The sequence below is a fragment of the Pleurodeles waltl genome, chromosome 5, assembly GCF_031143425.1.
Source record: "Pleurodeles waltl isolate 20211129_DDA chromosome 5, aPleWal1.hap1.20221129, whole genome shotgun sequence".
Classification (NCBI taxonomy): domain Eukaryota; kingdom Metazoa; phylum Chordata; class Amphibia; order Caudata; family Salamandridae; genus Pleurodeles; species Pleurodeles waltl.
Genome location: NC_090444.1, coordinates 1,325,982,974 through 1,325,997,771, shown reverse-complemented (window position 1 = coordinate 1,325,997,771; position 14,798 = coordinate 1,325,982,974). Strand labels below are relative to the sequence as shown.

The 14,798-nt window shown below is 42.6% G+C and overlaps 1 protein-coding gene across 2 annotated transcripts in view; it reads left to right on the top strand.

Moving 5' to 3' along the window:
- The window catches only part of NT5E (5'-nucleotidase ecto), a 483,444-nt gene that overhangs the window by 122,612 nt on the left and 346,034 nt on the right, over window positions 1-14,798 (top strand). For both annotated transcript variants that reach the window (XM_069235588.1, XM_069235587.1), the window contains exon 2: window positions 10,122-10,344. In XM_069235588.1, the coding sequence (XP_069091689.1) occupies window positions 10,122-10,344 (223 nt within the window). The remainder of the gene's footprint in view (window positions 1-10,121; window positions 10,345-14,798) is intronic.

The window sequence follows — 14,798 nt, the reverse complement described above, 5'->3', positions numbered from 1 at the left end:
TAAGAGTCCCTGAAATTGGGTTCGAAGTACTCTCTCAAGAGTCCCGCAAACCCAACCATCCACATATACAAATATTTTTGAGTCTCAGTATCTCAAAAACGACTGCAAGGATTTACACCAAATCATAAAAAGGATGGTTTCTGGACTAAGATCTAGCTTCCGGCTAAACTTGGTGTAATCCAGCTCAGCAGTTTTTGCAACAGCTCTTCTTTAAAAAGCCTATGGAAAATTAACGGGAATTTTGCATTTTGGGATCCCTGCTTTTACTTGGTCCCCGCTTGACGGTTTTCCCTGAAACTTACCATGCGCAAAGTATGCAAAAAAACACTTTTTGGAAAGTTTCATGGAGAATCGTCTAACAGCGTCAGAGTCATTAGCAAAACAGAAAAGGCATTTCGTATGGAAATGCTGACCTAACTATAACTACCCAGTGGCAACTGCCAATGGGTAGTGTGCGCGCCCACGTCACACAGAACGACAGACAGACACTTTCTCTCTCTCACTCTGTTGTGCCATTGTGTCTTGGAAAGGGTGACGGGATAGTGGTCTTTGTAGTGTCTCAATATCTTCTGTTATCCAATTCACACTTTCTTCTGCAGTCTCTAGATTAGACATTTGACAGCTGTGTTCCTCCACCACACTTTCCCATAGAATCACAATAACATTTAACACACCTAAGCCTTACTTTATGCGCTCTGCATAGAACATTTCCAGGGAAACCAAGGATTGGACGAGCATATTTTCTGAACCTCATCATGACCCACTGACATTTTGGGAAATATGCACTACCTTCTGACTGAGCTCCACAGCTCTCAATCGTAACCTGTTATAAACACTCACCCATAACCTGAACTCACCCAGATTCATAAGGGTGACCTTTTCACAGCACACCCTATCCATTAGTAATATATTGGTTTAAAAAAACTACAAAAACACGCCAGCCTGGAACGATCGAATACTCTTAACGAATGCAGGAATAATTAAAACGTCGCTATTCCCAGACTGAGAGGGCAGTGTCTGTTTTTACTGACTGCAGCTGTCGTCAGCGGTGGGGCACAAGGAGGATCCTGGACAGTTATGGACCCTCCCTCTTCGGCCCCCGCCCCCAACACACACTCATGCGATGGTACTATTTACAGGAAGTGCCATTCCTGATAACCAAAGACAGGAAATGCATAATTGAGAGCTTGGGATACCCTAGATTTTGCGTCGATGAGATGATGATGTCTTAGTTGATTACGGCGAATGACATGTCATTGTCTATAGATGGCATTAATGGCCAGAAGCACCCTTATGTATAGCTGTCAGAAGGAACCTAAGAAAAAAGTTGCGGAGGTAGATAATATGAAGGGGCAGATTGCACTTCCTGTGCTTAATAAGTTTGAAATACTTGCTCGACAGACCTCTAATGCACCATTAATGTGCAGCGTAAACAGTGTCCCGCATTCAGGTAATTTAGTGGGTTTCTATCTGAAGTTCAAAGCCCCATCATTTTGCTCTTGCAATAAAAATATGATGAATGTATTTGACTTGTACTGTGATTAAACAAACGAGTTTACATCTTTTTCTGGGTGGCTGGCTCCTGCATTTTTAGAAATGTCAAATGGAAGCAGTTGTAAAAACAAGCATTGGCAATGCTAAAACGTCGGGCTTTAAAGTAATGTTGTACGGTAATGAGGAGCATAACAGGTAAATAGTATGGGAATGAATATGTATTTATGTGGAGGTAAACCATAATATTACTTTAAGTTAAAAGGTCAGGTGACAGTTGCACTGTCATGCCAGCCCTGAAAATCCATGTAAGGTAATGACTGCCTTCCTTCCATCTGTGCCGCTGCCAGAGAAATACAAACACCATAAAACATCTCCTTATCTATGGCACTTTTTACAGCATTGCAATGTCACTTGTGTGCTGCTGAAAGCCAGCTGAATAAATAAACACAAAATGTTCACAGCTGGTGGAGGGCACGCACTTTTTTGTGGAATTACTCAATGCACAATCAAAACATGTACTACTGGCTTCCAGCATGTGAGCGGAGCCGAAAGCCCTCTATAGCGCTGCTCACGTAATTGCCTGGGGACAGCTGCGTTGTCAAGCCAGATCATACACAGGTACGATGTATAAAGGAGAGATTGTTGGTTCTCTCCACTGAAATTCAGGAAATGTGCATTTTTAGAACAGATCTTGTCGAGTTTTGAAAAAATAATTCACAGATTAATTGAAAAAGGGGATTTAAGAATATTTCTGAAGTAATGTCAAAGTAGGAAATATGGTGCATTATACAGTATTTGGGTAAATGTATTTGTCAATATAAAGTACATACTGAATATGATAATTTGCAAACAATGAGCGTCAATAAGGTTGAAATTCATATCTAAAGGTAGCTCATGAACTGAACTGAAATGGAAAATAAATACTGAATACCAAACGGGGAGAGGGAGAGAGAGAGAGAGATAGAGAGAAAGAGAGAAACAGATAGTGTGTGTGTACGTGTGTGTTTGTTTACATGTTTGAGTGCTTTTATGCAGGTCTTTAAGTGGGTTGAAAAAAGTAGGATTTCTAAATGGGCATGGCCTAAGAAGCATAAGTAGGAATACTTCCCAAGACGCATCTCCTATATAAGGGTGTACCTTAAAACATGTAAGCTAAAACCCCGCTTGTCCCATAGCACACCACCCTAGCAGTATTCGATGCCCCTCTGTGAGCTTTCTGCTATTAGACATTCAGACAAATCACACAATAGCAGACATGCACCTAAAATAAGGCAAACGCATTGGCTTTACCAATACTAGTCAGTATTATCAGAAAAATGAGTATGATAAATTAATTTGTTGTGAATAATTAAAACTGAAAACGTTTCAGTTCTGAAAATGTTATAACTGTGAGTTAAACATTATAAGTTCAGTGGAGAGGGTAGCTGTCTTTGTAGTGTCTCTATCACTACATTTTTGCCCTTTGCATCACTTTCTTCTGCAGTGTTTTAGACACTGAGGACCTTTTTCCATCCACATCGTTCTGCAGTCTTCCGTCTGCATATTGCACACTTCACCTTTCTTCTTCAAAACTCCATTTTCACTCTTCTTAGCATCTCCTTCACTTCACCAGCATCCAACATACACACGGCAATCACTGATGCGTAAACACTGCATTTTACCCATTAATATTTCCTGTATTACTGGGAGCTGGGTGGGACACACACTGGAGGAAGGGGGAGCCAGGCTCTTTCATGCACTGCAAATGGGCTCTTTGATTCTGGAAAAGTCACTGTGCAGTGTTGCCTAGGCACATCTCAAGAAGGAGAAGGGACTGATAAGGGAATCATAAAGATCATGGTGGGGGGGCTTTGTAACCTTTTGAAAGGCATATATCAGTGCAGCTGACATCCAGGTGTGATACTCTAGTCAGTCCCATGGCCTGTCTGTGGGGCTATCAAGTTTGATGTCACTCCTGCTGTGACAGACTGCTTCTTGAGCAAAGGACAGGACAGTGAAGTGGTCACTTCGTACAGCATAATTCCCACATCACGAATCTCAGACTCAGACATTAAATCATGTCTCTGCCTGGAAATTGATAATAAGAAGGGGAGCTTGTTCTTTCAAAATTATCAAACTGGAGCTGTACATCAGCATGGAGAAGCACAGCATGACCTCTGCCTGAAGTGACCATGAGTGGGGAGTGAGGTTTGCCAGTCTTCCAGCCGTGTGAGGGGATATCACCCAGTTTGCACTGGAGTCTGCCACACCAGAATCTACCTTCCTGCCAAGACAAGTGGGCTCTGTGAAGAGAAGCAGAACACCTGGGGGGAGCGAGGTCGTGCGGGGAATCCTGTCAAGTGGATCCCTGAGACAGAATGTAAAATTCTGGATCCGCTTTGAGGGGCCGCTGTTTGTGACCCCCGTTGCCAGATGTGGGCTGCAGTGGAGATAAGGCCTGTTGGATTCATACTGTGCTGTGACAAGACATGGGCTGTCGCTAGTGCTGTATTGAGACCCAAAGGGGCTGGCACCTTAGGTGTGCTGTTGCATTCCTAGTTTCCAGGTAGGGGCTGCAGTGAAGATGAGGGCAATTGTCCTGGTTCAGTCCTGTGGCAAGAAGCAGGCCATCACTCATGTAGAATTGTGAGCCAGAGGGGTCTTCATCCCAGAATGCTCTGCTTGCGACCCATGTATGCCACTTGGAGGGCCTCAGTGAAGATAAGGGCTGTCACCCTAGTACAGCATTGTGACAGAAAAGAGGACTGTCATCTCAGTGCAACATTATGATTCTAAGAGGCTGTCGCCTGAAGTTTGCGACTCCTGATGCCAGAGGAAGGCTCTGTGAAGAGGACGACTCATGGGCTACAGCAGCTTATCAGGTTGTGACCCACAGTAGAAGAGCAGTGATTCCATCACCAAACCCAAGAGCACCAGAGACCGGCTGCCGGACTCCAGAAGTCTTTTTTAATGATTTGGGGAGCACAGTGGATGGCTGCCACCAGACTTCTGCATACTGTCAGGCCGCTGATGCATTTCTGGGTTTGCCAAACTGCAGCTCCAAGTGAGAGCGGGTAGGACTGATTATTGCTGGGCCATTAAAACTTTTGGGGGGGAACCTGCTCTGACTAAAAGTGATATTGCACTGGCAAACTTTGACTTTTAATAAGCCGTTGTGGAGCTTCAAAGACTTGCACTTTCTAGTGGGGACTAACCAAAATGATGGCCTCGCGTGAATGGTGAATAACCACCATCCTTAGATGTGGGAGAGGGACACAGGGATGTACCCAGAGAATGCTAGATTGCTGACCTTATGTAGACTGTGTGTATTATTTGTTGTGTTTGTATATAAGTACATTTTTTTTCAAGTATCTAGCTGGACATTCATTTATTGCTGATGAGCGGATTTTGAGCTTGAGTTGTGATTCTTTGTACACCTTGCAGCTAGTCACACCCCCCTGCTCCCTTTCACTGCACACTCCATACTACCACTGATTATCAAGTGCTGAAGAGGGAGTACTTAGCCCAGTTACTGAGACCCTATATTAGGTTGGGCCCCAGGAGATCATGAGTAAAAGGCCACATCCCCCACAGTTGGGCTCAGTAGTTCTTCCTTGACCCATGGCCCTTTGAAATGGGTTCTTAAATCCACACACTTCCGCTTTCAAGCTGGCCCATCTGACAATGCCAGAGTCTCTGACATGACACTTGATTCTGGTTGCTCTAACACCTTCTGTGGTGCTGTACCCTAACACAGACCCCAAAGTGGATCCCAGAGGATATGATCTATGTCTCTGTTGTACATATGAGCAAAAAGCAGGAGGGGACCAGAGTGGGACTGGGCATTCTGTCTCTTCCAGGTTTAGTTGGTCGCTAGGGAGCTGCTTTCAGTGCAGGATGTTCACCCGACCCAAACTTGCATTCATGGCCCATTCAAGGCCTCTTGCACTGTGGAGTGGACTGCTTCCACATCTAGACCCCAAAGTTAGTCTTGCAGAGATTGTTTTTTTGTGGAAGGTTTATCTATTTGCATAGCTCAATGTTTCCGTAAACTTTTTTCAGTCGGTTCTAGCATTCCAAAATGTACTTCCTTCTTTTCTCGAATGTGAAGTGCTGCATTAACAAAAACCCTTGCACCATCATCCTGACCAAACACTAACCAAAGAACAGGAGCTAAACAAAAGTGCTGAAAGCTTTCTGGCATATTTTAAATCAATGCCCATTCTTACTTCTGAATATGTCTCCTGTCTAAGGCTAATTGGGAGAAATTACCACTATGGTGTAGAAGTGTCCTCCCTGCCCCCCCCACCCCCAAGGAGCAGCAGCTGCAAATTGAAAAATAAAAGCGATAATAAACAATGTTTATTATCATTTTTATTTTTCAAGGGGGCGGGTCGTGGGGGATGAGGAACACGGAAGGCGGAGTGGTGTGCACTCTCCTTAGTGTGCATGTGTGTTTGGACGGCTGTCTCAGGATGGCCAAACACGCAAGTGCACTGAGCCCCCTCCAACCCGGCACTTTGTTGCCAGGATGGAGAGAGCAGGCACAGGCCCCCAGTCTGCCTGGGAGCACAAAGCCAGGGCGCTCAAGCCAATCCTAACGCTGCTCTCACGCTGCCAGCAGCATGAGAGCAGTGTTAGGACTAGCCACAGGGCACGCTGGGAGCCTGTGCCTTCACTGGTGCCTGAAATCCAGCTTGTGGAGATGCGGAACGATTCAGGTACAATTTTTTTTAATGTGGATTTGTGTGTCTTTGTGCCCCCTGCCCCACCACTTTGCCCCAAGAGTAGCCCCTGAAATTACCTACAGTGCTGTGGACTCTGCCTTTTTGTGAAAATTCTCTGAACTGACTCATAGAGTCAGGAGTAAACAGAAATCAATAAGGAGAATTTGAAGCAAGCATTGGCAAAACGAATGGACTGTCACTAGCATATTTTAGGTATTCTGTGTTTTTTGTGTTAAAAACTGCACATTGATTGTTCTTCGATTGATTTGAGCACACATAAAAATAAAACTCATACAAACACTTTCAAATACCAATAATACAAATAAATACACACACATAAGCAGATCTATAATACACATGCAGACCTATGGAGTCTTGAAAATGTTGTATGGGTGCATGGATAGATTGATGGCTTTGTGGGTGCATATATGGATAATATATGGTTGTATGGTTGTGGGAGATGGTATGCAACCATGCACAGGTCGATGGGCTTCAATGTATATTTGATTTATGCAAATATGGGTGTGACTTTATGAATGAATGGTTGTAGGTGGATGACATGGATCAGTGCATAAGTGTGAGTGGGTGAATATGCATGGGTAGGAGCACATGAGTACACAAGTGTGGCTAGCTGGACTGAAGGATAAATAGCTGAGAGCATGGGTGAACAAGTTTGAGTAGATGGATGTGTGGACGTATGGTGATCAGTCAATGGTTATATGGATTGGATTGATGGGTGCATGATTTGGTTACCTTGAGCTGGTGGTCATTGGTGCAGCTGAGATAGTGCACTAAGTTGCCACAAATGTGTTGCCTTCCTAAGACTACACAAGGACCTACATTTATAAAAGAATCTGAACAATGCATGCAGAATCACTGACAAATCATGTTGCTTTTGGTTATGTCTTATAACTACTACATGGTATCATTAGGAGCTTTCCTTTGGCCTGTTAAATTATAGAAAACTACCAAACGGCTCCACTACACAGCTTGAAAAATCAATATCATTAGACCTACAGGTTGAGCAATTTAATAAAGTCTCTAAACACAGAGGTTTTCCAATCAACCTAGTTTCCTTAAAGGAAGAAGATACAGGTTTAGGTATAGTTTTTTTTATTTTTATTTAGCTATACTTATTGCATTAAGCCAGAATTGGTGCATCGCTGAGCTGATTAATCTGCTGCAAAGATCTTTGTTTGAAATCGTGGACACAGGTTATGCTAGTTCAGAACTAAGCTGAAATTAGTGACTAGAGATAAGGGGCCAGATGTACAAAAATGTAATTTTGCATTTCTTAAATAGCGGCTTTATAGAAATCGCTATTTAAGAAATGTGAAATGCAGTGTACAAAGATACCAATTCCTAATGGTGATTCCTCCCAAATAGGAATCGCTATTAGGAAATCACTGTTAAGAAATCCCATTGCATTTGAGTCAATAGGCCGCTTTTGCATTTCCCAAATAGTGATTTCTTATTAGGAAATTCCTATTTAGGAAATGCAAAACCAAGGACAGCAATGGGCTAAAGGCCCCCTTGTTGCACCCCAAAAATAGAAGTGCACCTGTAGAACACTCTTATGCCCAACGGACATGTGTGTGCTCTATTGCAATTTAAAAAAAGCACTTTGGGGTGCTTTTTAAAAAATATTGCACTGGTTACCATCGACTTCAAGTGGATGGTAATTGCATCTCCTAAATCCCCAAGTCACACTTAGGAAAGGCATGGGACATCAGAATAGGAATCAGAAATAGGAAATCCCTATTTGCGATTAATTATTTTGGGAATCACAAATCGCTCAGCATTTAATCTTTCATCTAAAAATACCACTGAACTGGGCAATGACAAATTTCTCTTGTCTGTCAGTAATACCATATGCCCCCTTGGAGTCCACATGTGCACTACAACTACTTCTGTTCTGTTTTGTATGATTACTTAATTTTTGTTATCTGATGGACAACTGCTGTTTGAATCATTTAGATGTAGGATGGGGTTTGGGGAATGACTCACTCTAAAGCCCTTTCAGATGCACATCTGTCACATGACTGATTCTAGCCCAGCCTTACTTTCAGGTGTGATCCTGACATGTGACTAACTGAGTTGAGCACTACTACTAATTCAGTCACTGGTCTAAGATTTTTTATTGTGAAGCTATCAACAAAGCAGGGGCAGCTCCTGTGGGGGCAAAGCGGCGTGGTGGGGGGCACAAAACAAACAACATTACAAATAAAAAAATAATTACAAATAAAAAGCGTACCTTACTTGCTACACCGCTCCTCTGTCCTCACTCACTGCAGGCACAGGCACCCAGCCTGCTCTGCGGCCAATCCTAATGCTGCTCTCATGTTGCATAATTTCCTTGCTTAACCCACACTGCTTCATTCCACCTTTTAGGGAGGTACCGCTTTGGGACTCTTTCATAAAGTGAGGAATCTGTGGGAAGACATACATCATAAAGAAAAGTTAATGGTTGTAACACCATTTCTGGTGAAGATATAGGCCCTCATTATGTCTTTGGCTGTCTTTTCTTAAGACCACCGAAGTCACTGGTGCCAGAAGACCAGCAGTGCTGGCGATCTTCTGCCCGCCATATAATGTATACTGCTAGATTTCTGCCACACTTTGGGCGGAAATCCGGCAGTATCCATATTGGCAGTCGGAGGCACCTGGACGTCGCCAGCTGTATTAAGACCATTAATACAGCCTGGTGGTGTCCCGCTGGTGGGGCACTGCCTTCCAGTTCCCTGCCGGACGACCTCCTCACTGGACAAGGTAAGTCAGGCATCTGACAGGGGAGAAGGGGTGTTGTGTGTGGTGTCTGTCTATGTGTATGAATGTGTGTGTGCATGTGTGAATGCATGAGTGTTGATTGTATGCATGTGAATGAATGTGTGTATGAACGTTGCAGTGAGTGCGTGTCTGCATGTCAGTGTGTATACATGTGAGTATGCGTGTGAATATGCGTGAGTGAATGCTTGTATGGATGAGTGTGAGTGGATGCGTGTCTGAAAGTTGAGTTGAATGGGTGTATGCGTGGTTCATGTGGGTGTGTGTGTGCAGGGGGTGGGGGTGCTATGTGGGTAGGGGGTGACATGTGAGTAGGTGGGGTAGGGGGCGCTGTGACTGTACGGGGAGTCAGGTGCTTGCTGGGGGGATGCGGAGCCACCTATTGGTGACAGGGAAGGTTTTCCCTGTCACTGGTAGCCCTACCGCCATGGTTTTCATGGCGGTGCTACCGCTGCGCAAAACATGGCGGTAGGCAGGCTCATAATGCCGCCAGTGGTCTTCTGTGAACCGTCAGGTCGAAGATGAACATCTCTGGGCTGGCGGTTCATACCGCCATGGCGGTATGAGTGGAGATGTGGTGGGTTGGCAGCAGCCAACCCACCACACTCATAATGTGGCGGTGGTAATGCCACATTAAACCTGGTGGTCAAAAGACTGCCATGGACTTAATGAAGGCCATAATCTTGCTGCACATTCATTATCGCTCCATTTCATCCTCAATGAACTAGTGCCCCTTATTAATAAGATCCCAAAGTACGCAAACTTGTTGTGCTGTGTTTGTCTCAGTTGTGTGTTTTTCAGTTACTCTTTTCACTTCACAATGAGAAGTGGAAAAGATTTGAGGAAGGAAGTCAGTGCAGGTTGGAGACTATATAGCTGGATGATGTTGTGCCTGGAAATACAGTTCTGCTTATAGCTGTGTGGTATCACTTGGTGATGCAGGAGATTCATTGCAGAAAAAACGTTTTCCATAGCATTTTAAAGCCTGTATGTAGTATTCATAATGTGAAGAATCTGCATTACCATTATGTGTTTGACTAGAAATGTCATTATTAAGCTAAATAACAGTTTCTTCTTTCCTTTTTGCTGTAACAATTGTCTTTCTGTTTTGGTAACATATATATTTTTACATTTTAGGCACTTGGTAACCATGAGTTCGATAATGGTGTAGATGGATTATTGACGCCATTCCTTAAACATGTGACATTCCCCGTTCTGAGTGCGAATATACACCCAGACAATGTACTTGCAGCTAAACTTGCCGGCTATTTTCTGCCATATAAAATCTTGAATGTCGATGGTGAAAAAGTGGGTATCGTTGGTTACACCTCAAAGGAGACACCTGTCCTTTCTGAAACAGGTATGATCTTCGTAAACATTTCAGATTTCTGTATACCCGGCTGTAGCATATATATATTTATTTCTGTAGGTCTGACATATGTGAAAGGGGTTCTTCCTGTGCATGCACGTTTGAAAAGTGCCCTTTCTGCAGGATCACCCTGCAATGTTTGTCTTTTGGGAGAATCCTATTTTTGCTGCCCATTGGACTATGTGCATTTATCTCTGTGAACATGTGGCAAACTGCTTGTGCTTCCCCTTTAAACTTGAAGAAATTGGTATACATCTGATTGGCACATTTAACTTACCTGTAAATGCCTAGTATATAGTACAAAGTGGCTGTAATTTAAATGCCACAATTGGGATGCAACAACCCTTGTGCCAACCACTGCATTGACAAAGTAAAGCATGCCCCCGTGCCTATCACTGTGGCCTGGGTGTGCAGTTTTAAGCTGCCAATTCTACCTGTCAAATTAAGCCCTTTTGACAGACCTAAACTTTCATTTAAAATACTAATGAGTCATATCTAAGGTAGGCCCTCCTGCTCATTGGGTAGGGTGCTGTATCATGTTTTTATGACACATCTGGATGTGTGGCAGTTCCATCACTATTTGGCTTCAAGATGGGCCATTATGGAGCAGCAAAAGTAAAAATTAAAATCCCCCCAAATAGGAATAACACAAGTGTTATGCCTCCAAATACACTTGAAAAAAAAGAATGTTTAAGATGGAATCACTCCAAAAACAGTTTGGAAAGTGCTGACAAACTCAGACCCAATCGCTTTAAAAATGTATACAACACCTGCGGTGTTAGAATTTCTATGTTGTATATATTATTTGATGCTCTGTCCATGCTGTGTTTTTTATATTGTATGATTGTGATGGTGTGACTGTATGTTGTTTTAATGTTTTTTCCTTGTCCCAGGTGCCGCAGGATTGTTTTGTATCATATATTTTCATTTGATTATTTTTTCAATAAATTAATTATTTTTTAAATTAAACTGAGTTTTTTCAGAACCATGTTCTGTATATTAGAGACTTGTATTTTGTTTATCAATTTTTGTTGACTTGATGTTGTTATTATCTGTCTGTTGGGAATTCTGCTCTTTACGAAATCTGATCTGAAGGTAGGTTTGCTTAGTTGTTGATTAAATTTTTCCCTGTCCCACTTCAGCTTTCCGTAGTTGGCGAGCCCTTGTTAGTTCTCATCCCACAACAGCTTTGATCATTTATTATCAAGTAACTTCGATTTTAAAGTATCTGAAACACTGGACGAATCAAGGAAACTGGTATTCCCTTCAAGTAACATGCCAGAATGGCCACGGATGCTTTACAAAAGCCATGCAATGTCACATGTTTACAAATCATTGAGGGGCTTGGGAAAGTTTCACATTTGTTTCTACTAAGAAAAATCTCTTTTTAATCACCCATACATTTATAAATGAAGGGTAATTACCATACCTTGTGTATGAAACTGTCCGCTAAAGCCTCCTATCTGCCTACTGCAAAATGTTTCAAGTATCATGTGTACTGAAACATGGAAATTGGCAGTGATATAACTCAGTGTATTAGCCATACTGTTGTTAGTGTTTTAGCTACAGTAAAAGATAATTTGACTAACTCTTCTGTATTAAGCATTTTGTATTTAGCATCTTTCTTTGCCATTACTTGTTGTCTGTGCGTTAGATTAAAAGGCTAGAACAACTCAGCTGCTTAATGGATCTAAGTGGACTTTGCCCACGCTGTAAAAAAGATGGCATTTTGTATAATGGCAATTGCAAAAGACACAATGTTATTTAGTGTGTAAATAGGTGTGGACAGTGTGTTCATTCTGTTGTTAATAACAGCCAGTGCTTTTTCTAAATTAGCCCGATCAATTTGCCTTAAACATGCAACAGATTCCATTTGAGAAAGCTTCCGAATTTTGTTGTACATGTCGTACAGGAATCTTGTGGAGTGTGGTGATCTGGGACCTAACAAGACATCTTACAAATCCACGTCATCAGAGAGGAGAGGGGTTTCCTTTTCTGGCTGACAAGGTGAAATGTTGCAACCGTTGCTGACATAGCTCTCCTGCGCTGTAAGTAGTGACAAGCCCTGTGTGCTGAGAATGGATGTAACAAGGGTCCAGTCTGCTTGCTTTAAAATCCTGCAAAGTGTTTAAAAAATGTGCATGGCAACCATGTGTGTCCACTGGCCACAATAACCACCCGTTAGGACCTGAAAGTGTAGAGGTAGATGTATCATTCTGAACCATATCATTAAGCAGTTCTTCAGTGTAATTTATTAAATGCAGCCAACTGCCAAAGCGTGCAATTGAGGGAATACCTGGCATATTCATTTCTTTAATTTTTGCTAGACCTTGGCAAGTGGTATGCTGCACCATGCCATTCAGAAAAATCATCTGCAATGGAATTAGTCACGCTCATTTATAAGCAGAAAGGAAACAGTCACAAATCCAATCCATAAGAAGAGAGCAACCAAAGAAAGTATAATCCACAAATAGGACCATGGATGGATCAGATAAGTGTGTTTCAGCCATTGAGGACATTTGCATATACCATGAAGTGAAGTTGTAGAAGAATCAGAAGAGAAGTCATCATTGCTGACAAAAAACCCAGAAGCAGTCTGTGAGAAGAGAGGGGCCGTAACAGGTGAAAGAGAACTGGTAGACACCTCCTGAGGTGGCTTATCATAAACAACTCTGTTGTTTGAGAAGTAGTAAAAAACTGTAGACTTACATCCTGTGTATTTCTCGTTTTAGCAGCGGTAACTGGGATCAACAAAAGTTAATTCTCCTCCCTCACCAGCCTAGGGAAAACAACATTGGTGTTGTTTAATGCTAAAGGTATCACCTATATGGTAGGGAGAGAGGTTAAGGAACTACCTATGAGTCCTCCAGGTCTGCTGTGCGGAATCAGCCAAATGGTGAAAGTTTACTTGGCGACAAAGCTCTTGTCTTTAGAATCAGTTAGCAGTGGCAAAATCACAGTTCTGGTACCTTGGATTCCAATGACTGGCATGGGTGCATGGTATGATGGGCTAAAATAATTTCTTCATTTGAATCTTTTCTCAGACTAGATCCCCAACTTTTGTAATCCAGCAGGTAGGTTCTGGTTGGAGCTTCATTTCTTCAGAGGCAGCATGCATAGTATAACGCTCATCTCAGAAGTCTTGAAATTCCTATAAAACAGTGAGACGTTCATTGATGCTAAAAGGTGTGTCTACCACCGCTTCATGTGGACCATCAAGATCTGGGACATACATCTGGATGCCAAACAGGACTTCATATGGGGTTTGGCCATTTAAATATCTTCAAGGCACATTATTTAGTGCTCTAAGGACTCTATAAAGGTGGTAGGTCCATCTGCCACCTGAACCTAATACTCTAGGTGTTAAGCATTGCTTTCAGTCTTGCTTCTCCTCTCCACTATCAAGTTTCCCTCTTTATGATAGAGTGATAATAATGCACAGCTACGCCCAGGGTTCCTATGGTGTCCCTGTATGATTTAGAGGCAAATGCAGTGCCTTGGTCTGAGTGGGATGCAGCTACTACATATGTCCCGATAAAGACTTGCAAATCTTTAATAATAGTGCAAGAGTCAGACCATTGCTGTGGCCACTCCCAAAAGAGTCTAAAGTAAGAATCTACAGCAAGTAGAATATGTTTAAATGGACCATCTGACTTTAGGGAGCCACATTGGTCTAGATAGACACACTGCACTGGTTTGTTTGAAACTCAGTGTGGTGTCTGTGGTGGATGTTTGATAGTGAAACCTTTAATTTGTTGGCAAATGTCTCAACTAAGGACATACTCCTTTGTCTGTTTCTAGAGACTGTACCCCCGGTACCTTTTAGTAACAGAGAAACTGTGGCCACCACAGTGGCGTGGGCAGAAGCAACTCTCTCGTGTGCAGCTCTAAATAATTCTAGCCAGTAGCCTTGGTTGGGACTCACCTACACCTGGAATGGTTGCTTAAGGAATTGTAGGAGGCTGGACTGGCTTGTAGTGAGTACCAAGGGGTACTTACACCTTGCACCAGGCCCAGGTATCCCTTATTAGTGTATAGGGTGTCTAGCAGCTTAGGCTGATAGATAATGGTAGCTTAGCAGAGCAGCTTAGGCTGAACTAGGAGACGAGTGAAACTCCTACAGTACCACTAGTGTCATATGCACAATATCATAAGAAAACACAATACACAGATATACTAAAAATAAAGGTACTTTATTTTTATGACAATATGCCAAAGTATCTCAGTGAGTAGCCTCAGTATGAGGATAGCAAATATACACAAGATATATGTACACAATACCAAAAATATGCAGTATAGTATTAGAAAACAGTGCAAACAATGTATAGTTACAATAGGATGCAATGGGAGCACATAGGGATAGGGGCAACACAAACCATATACTCCAAAAGTGGAATGCGAACCACGAATGGACCCCAAACCTATGTGACCTTGTAGAGGGTCGC